The sequence below is a fragment of the Aristolochia californica genome, unplaced genomic scaffold, assembly GCF_029961685.1.
Source record: "Aristolochia californica isolate CCGP_79_NKW_82.1479 unplaced genomic scaffold, dmAriCali1.0.hap1 SCAF_3, whole genome shotgun sequence".
In the NCBI taxonomy this organism is placed as follows: domain Eukaryota; kingdom Viridiplantae; phylum Streptophyta; class Magnoliopsida; order Piperales; family Aristolochiaceae; genus Aristolochia; species Aristolochia californica.
Genome location: NW_027181992.1, coordinates 33,765,005 through 33,771,862, shown reverse-complemented (window position 1 = coordinate 33,771,862; position 6,858 = coordinate 33,765,005). Strand labels below are relative to the sequence as shown.

The 6,858-nt window shown below is 36.1% G+C and overlaps 1 protein-coding gene across 1 annotated transcript; it reads right to left on the bottom strand.

Annotated features, from left to right (window-relative positions):
- Positions 1-1,285: 1,285 nt before the first annotated feature.
- Positions 1,286-1,949, bottom strand: LOC137959529 (uncharacterized). Its single transcript, XM_068806892.1, has 2 exons — positions 1,755-1,949; positions 1,286-1,672 (listed from the first exon to the last, which is right to left on the bottom strand). The coding sequence occupies exons 1-2, from the start codon at positions 1,947-1,949 to the stop codon at positions 1,286-1,288; spliced, it is 582 nt and encodes a 193-aa protein (XP_068662993.1).
- Between the last annotated feature and the right edge of the window lie 4,909 nt (positions 1,950-6,858).

Below are 6,858 nucleotides of genomic sequence, written 5' to 3'. Positions count from 1 at the left end.
TCTAAAGGATTTACAATTGTAAAACATTTATATGCATTCAGTTAAAACATGCTTTTGAAAAATTTCTTGGCCTAAAGCTCCATACATAATTGTATTTAAGAATCAAAGTTTGGGTGCCCATCTTCTTATATATCTAGAGTTCTTGAGATATTTTAATGATGTTCGGAATCTAGTCTCAAATATTTGTTTGTGTATTTTGTGTAAGTTCTTCTTCACAACAACAATCTTCAATGTCTTTTTACGTCGGGCCGTGACTTAGCAACTTGATTGATCATTCTTTTGTCTTGAAATTTTGCCATAGACCTTATAATATTTTATGCTGGAATATTTGTCTAAAATACAGTAATAATATCATTAGTAACACATATTAACGTTACACATTTTATCATCATCAAAATAATGGAGACCAACATAATTTTATCATCGATCTAACATATTCTAGGAAGACACAACCATTGATAATTGGTATATGTAATGCATCTCTTAACATAGATTAAAAACTAGAAAGCTTGACTCATTTGAATTTTTATCAATTTGAGTTAACATGGAATCTTTGGTGAATCGTGACCTAGTTATAAAATCACTAACCAACTAATAAACAGGTATATAAATGTTCTTAAAGAAGTTAGAAATACATGATCGGCATTGTATTTTTTCATATATAACAAACTAATGAAAAAATATTCATAAGTACTAAAAATTTAGATAATTTATGAATACAGTCTTGATAGATGTTTGTATTTCTAAATATGGCTAACTAGGTATTATTATTCCATAAATGTTCTTGTAATTCAAATTTTATGAACAATTAAGGTAACATCGGCTAGAGAATAGTGACAAATAGTTATGGTGGAAGAAGAAAATGACTTCATAATTGGGAAACAAAATCAAAAAGCAATTGAGGATCATGTTGTCTTTTTTTATTATTTATTTTAAATTTTAAAAAAATAAATTTATATTGCTAATATACCCTCTAATTTTTGGGATACGTTGACTACATTTAGAATTTGGTCATATGTAGAATAATGGCATCTGATCAACGACATTTTTGGGTAAACGACAGCTTAGAAGACCATATGTGAGAATTACTCTAAAACATTATACATTTAATCTTCAAATTTTAACATACTCACATACCATAAAGAATATTGACTCATCAAAAAGTGGCTTTTTAAAATATTTTATTGAACAAATTTAACTGCAAAGATTCTCATAAGTTGAATGAAGAATTTAGAAGGGAAACTCTTGTCTTCATTAAACACTTGAACAGGCAGTCCAATCCGTCTTAAACTGGTCTTATGCTTACTTCCAATGCTTCCAATTGTTTCTGAGCATATTTTGCCTCTTCTATGCCCTTGTGTTTGGGTGACTTGTGACCCCGAAGTGAACTGAGATAGGCCTCTACTCCTGCCATTTCGTTCATCGTCTCTGCTTCCCCTTTACTTGCCACTCGCCCTGTGCCCATCCATTTCGAGACCGGTGGCTTCCTCCTTGTCACTGACCTTGAAAAGAAAATGGACAAAAGAGATTCCAAGAAGGTAAGGGTGACTGACGTTGCTTCCGTAAGTGCATTTGCAACCGAAGTGTGGGAGCACGAGGTTGACTTGACTGCATTTGTCTTCAAGTCTTTGATGTGCTTCACAATCTGCCTCTTCATCTTCTTTCTGAATGACTGGAAAGCATTAGTTTTACTTTCCATATCTGATTATCCACCTGATCTTCATCGAAGAGCTGACTGGATATCGTTAACATACTTTCATCTCGGCCATTACATCCCTTGTCATTCCAATCACATCCAGTAGCCTAAGCGATTCATCCAACTCTTCTTCCACCCTGTTCTTGTGGTGGACTTGTTGAGTGTTCTGCATTTGGAGACACTCATGAGCAGATTGGTACAAATCTCTGACGCTACACAGATATCTGTACAACTTCTCCACTGTAGGAGCCATGCCAGATGACTGCAATCTATCAAGAATTGGAGAAGAGATGGGTTAGAAATAGTGAAGAGCCTTCCAAATTGGCACTCCTTATATGGCTAGTTGATGCATGTTCTGGGAGACAAACAGATGGAATCTGGTTTGCCACTAGAGAGAAGGTTTCTTCATAATCAAATAGAGATAATAATATACATACCGATTTCATTTTTCCCATTAGAGAGAAGGTTTCTTGATAATCAATTCCATAGCATTGAGTATAACCTTTTGCAACAATTCGATCCTTCAATCGTGCAATTGACCTATCCGGATTATGTTTGACAGTATAAACCCACTTGGAACCAACAAGTTTTTTACCTGTGGGAAGAGGAACCAGTGACTATGTAAGACTGTCATTAAGGGCCTTCATTTCTTCATCCATTGCTGCCTCCACCCTGGATGTTGAAGAGCCTCCTGATAGGACTGTGGAACAAATATGGAGGAAATAGAAGAAAGAAACTGACAACATAAAGGTGAGAGGTGATGATGAGACAATAATTTGAAATGGGATGAGAAGTAGAAGGTCCATCACATGAAAAAGGTTCTTTCCTTATAGCAATAGGACGAGTATCATATAGACGGCATAAAATAATTGGTGATGAAGGACTTACCTATGTTGGATCAGGTAACTCGGCAGATGTGGTGTTGGCCACTTGCTATGGACGTTGAATAATCTCTGTATCACGAGGCACAACCAGTCGAGGGGAACCTAGTACCAAGGACAGACCAGGAGGAGCGCCATTAGAATAAAATGAGGAGTCTTCAAACAATATTACATCCTTGGATACAAATAAACGTTGAAGAGTAGGACGATAACAAACATAACCCTTTTGTGTGTGAGAGTATCCCAAAAAGATACACTTGATAGATTTAGGATCAAGTTTGTTGTGTCTAGGTAATGAATTATGAACAAAACATTGACATCCGAAGACTTTCAAAGGTAATGACAACGGATCATCATTTGGTAATAATCTAGATTAAGGAGATTTATTACCAAGAACTGTAGATGGTAGACGATTTATAAGAAAGCAAGCCATAAGGATTGCATGAAGCCAATAAAAGTATGGAACTTTCATGGCATATAATAAACCTCGAGCTACCTCAAGAATATGACGATTTTTACGTTCGACTACACCGTTTTGTTGAGGAGTGTAGGTGCATGATGTTTGATGGATAATGCCATTTTCTTGACAAAAAGAGTCAAGGTCTTTGGAAACATATTCTTTGGTATTATCATACCGGAGAATTTATATTTTCTGACCTAATTGTGTGACTACCATAGCATGAAATGACTTAAAAATGAATGGTATATCAGAATGCTCCTTAAAAATAAACAACCAAGTTGTACGAGTGAAATCATAAAAAAATGTAATAAAATATTTTTGTTGAGAAATATTGGAGACACTCAAGGGCCCCCAAACATCAGTATGAATTAATGAAAATGGAGTAACACTTTTGACTGTTGGACGAGGAGAGTATTCACTCCATTGTTGTTTACTCAATTGACAAACCTCACAATGAAATTTTGACTCTACTTTAAGAGAAGGAAATATATAATGAAGAGAATGTGCAGATGGATGTCCCAACCAATTGTGCCATAACCGTGTCTCATTTTCAGTTGTAGAAACCATATTTATTTTGGCACGTCCAAGTATCAAAGCCCCCCTTTTTCATGGCATCCACCAATCACCTACTTCGTTATAAGATCCTAAAAGACACAAGAAGTATGAGAGAAGGTAACAGAGCAATTAAAATATTTTGTCAACTGACTAACAGATAATAGATTAAATGGGAAAGTAGGAGCGAAAAGAATATCAGTGAGCGAAAGTGATGGGGTGACAGAAGTGGAACCTTTCCCTTGACTTTGGTTTGAGAACCGTCAACTATGGTAACAAACTTGTGTGAAAGACTCAGAGATAGAGAATGTAATAAATTTTTGTTACCTGTAAGATACTCTGAGGCTCCTGGGTCAATAATCCAGGATGAAGATGAGGCAGATAGCATACCTGAAGCGGTAGTGGCAGCAGTATTTGCAGAGGAACTAGGAGAAGAACCCAATATTGTCTTCATTTTCTGAAATAGCTCATACTCTTCATCAGTAAAAAATGTATGTGATGTTGATTTTGTGGGTTGTTCTTCTTTTTTATCACTTATAATGGCTTGATTAGCCCTTGACTGTCCATTAGCTTTATAGTATATTATTTATAATGGCTATATTGTCCACAGTAAGTGCATGCCCTGTAATTGCACTGATCTATAGTGTGACCAAATCTTTTACAATGAGTACATTCTTTCCCATTTGTTCTGCCAACACCAGTCCATCCACCTCTTCCTCGGCCTCGGCCTCGGCCACGGTCAGATGATGATCCTTTATAATCAGAATACATAGCGGATGATACGTCAGTAGTGGAGGAAGAAGTGCCAGAAATACGAAGTACTGTTGCGCATACATCGTCAAACTTGGGGACAATAGAAGCACTCAAAAGTTGACTCTTGGCAATATCAAGCCTGGGTTTAACATTTGCAAGACATAGTAGTGATTAAAGCTTCCTTTTTTTTTGTCATGGATAGAAATATTTGTGGTTGAAGGCTGAGCTAACTTCCACTCTTGAAGAAATCCTCTAAAGCGGGCCAAGTACTCATGGATATTTTTACCTTGTTTAGTATTCAACATTCTTTGAAGAATATCATATGGTCTATGTAGAGTATCTGGGCATGAGTACAATTTAGCACATGTCTCCCAAATTTGTTTAGCAGTGTCAAGATGAATAAAATTGTTGGAAACATATTCTTCCAAGCTATTGATTAGCCAACTAATAACCAAAGTATCAATTTTCAACCATTTGTTATAAAAAATATCATCTTCATCAATAGGTGGTCCTTGGGTGGTGAGGTGACCAAGTAGGTCTTTTGTTATAAGGAACCTCCGAACCGATGTGGACCAACTTATAAAATTTGATACCCCACATAAGGGTATGGTGGTCATTCTCTGTATATCACCTTTGATATTCATATTCTCTTCATCCATGATAGGCCCTTCTTCAAAAAAATTCTAATAATAACACTAAGTAGTACTTCTTCAATCAACTCGATGTATGGGAAATTTTAGCATTGATTCTAAATTATTATTCTGATTTTTTTTCCTCTAATTCCACTCATAAGAGACTCAATAACAATCTTCTATATTAGGGAACAGTTATCCCACAAAAAAAAATTCCAAAAATCTGATCATGGACTGGTCCCGGTAAAAAGAATTTCCCATCTGACAAAACTATTTTGATAGCTCCTTCTAGATAGAGAGGCATGCATATCCATAATATAATAAGATTAAAGAATTTATGTACTCATGCTTAAATCATCTTCTAAATTCTGAAACCACTACCATGAAAAGAAGAAAAAAAATTGAACACTTATCTCTCGACTTGTGTTCTTCATTCATAAAATAGCCTTGTTGAAGAGGTGTTGATCTTCACTTCTTTAGAGCATTTCTTTGACGAGGGATCCTAAATATAATGATCTAATACCATGTTGAATTTAGGATCCCTTATCCATAATTCTGAGCAAGAGAAAAAAGAAAGAAAAAGAAGAACCGGGAAGAAGAACTCTCGGGTAGAGAGAAGAAACAATAAAGGAGAAAAGAGAAGTTGCGCCAAGCAAAAATAGAGGGAGAGATTAACTCGAGAATGAGATGTGTAAATTCCAAACTACAACTCCTCTATTTATAGTAGAGGAGGAGGTAGAGTCTTTATATAATTAGTCTTTCAATCCTAATTACAGGCTAACTCTAACTCTATAAGATAAGTCTATCCAAACCAATCTACTAGAAGACTAATATGAGTTGAACTAGGACTTTCTTCATTCATGTGAATATAAGGGAGAAGGCCAGCTCGTGGCCTTATCCTTGTAGGTCCCTCATGATCTTCCAGCTCATCTTGATAAGGTTGACATCTCATGATATATTTGTGGGTCACACTTGATCTTCAAGTCTTCTAACTCAATTCAGCCTCTGCTTCTTAATTCCTTAACTCGTGCTTGCTTGGGTGAGGACTCTTCTTGGTGTCCCATGTCCTCATGGTGGGTCCCACCAGCTCAATCACCATGGTGGATCCCACATTGTAACAAAGCACAATCTGGATGGTTCTATTACTCACCTCAAGGCTCGGCTAGTTGCAAATGGGTATACTCAGTGCTATGGAGTCAATTATAAGGAGACTTTCTTCTTGGTGGCTAAATTAAACTCGGTACGCTTCTTATTATCCCTCGTTGCCAATTCCTCTTGGCTGGTATATCTATTGGATATGAAGAATACATTCTTGAACAAGGATATTAAAGAGAGAGATATATGCATCAACCACCTGGTTTTGTCGTTGAAGGGAAGTCGATATGTAAATTAAGGAAGTCTTGATATGGGCTCAAATAGTCTCCTCGGGGTTGGTTTGAAAATTTTAGCCAAACAATGGTGCATTTTGGATTCAGCCAGTACATAGTAGATCTTTTTGTCTTTGTCAAAAATACCATAAAGGGAAGAGCATTATTGGTAGTTTATGCAGATGATATTGTCTTAACTGATTGTATTATCTTAGAGGAAATATGTTTTGGATCTACTTGAGGATACATGGATGATGGGGTGTCAAACAGTGGATACTCCGATTGATGCCAACACTAACCTATGTGCCAACTTTGGAGAAAATGTTTATATAACTAAATATTAAAGGCTTGTGAGAAAGTTTATTTACCATACAATGACCAGACCAGTTATATCTTATGCAGTAAGTGTGGTGAGTCGGTATATGCATAACAACAACTTACCCATTGGCAAACTCTGGAGAGGATACTCAGATATTTAACAGAAGCTCCAGGAGGGGACTTCTCTATAGAAATTGTT

Excerpts from the sequence above, each read along its gene's own strand:
- LOC137959529 (XM_068806892.1), bottom strand. The coding sequence starts at position 1,949 with ATGGCTCCTACAGTGGAGAAGTTGTACAGATATCTGTGTAGCGTCAGA. Across the intron at positions 1,673-1,754 it reads ATGTAATGGCCGAGATGAAA|TCATTCAGAAAGAAGATGAA; the intron begins GTATGTTAACGA and ends AATGCTTTCCAG.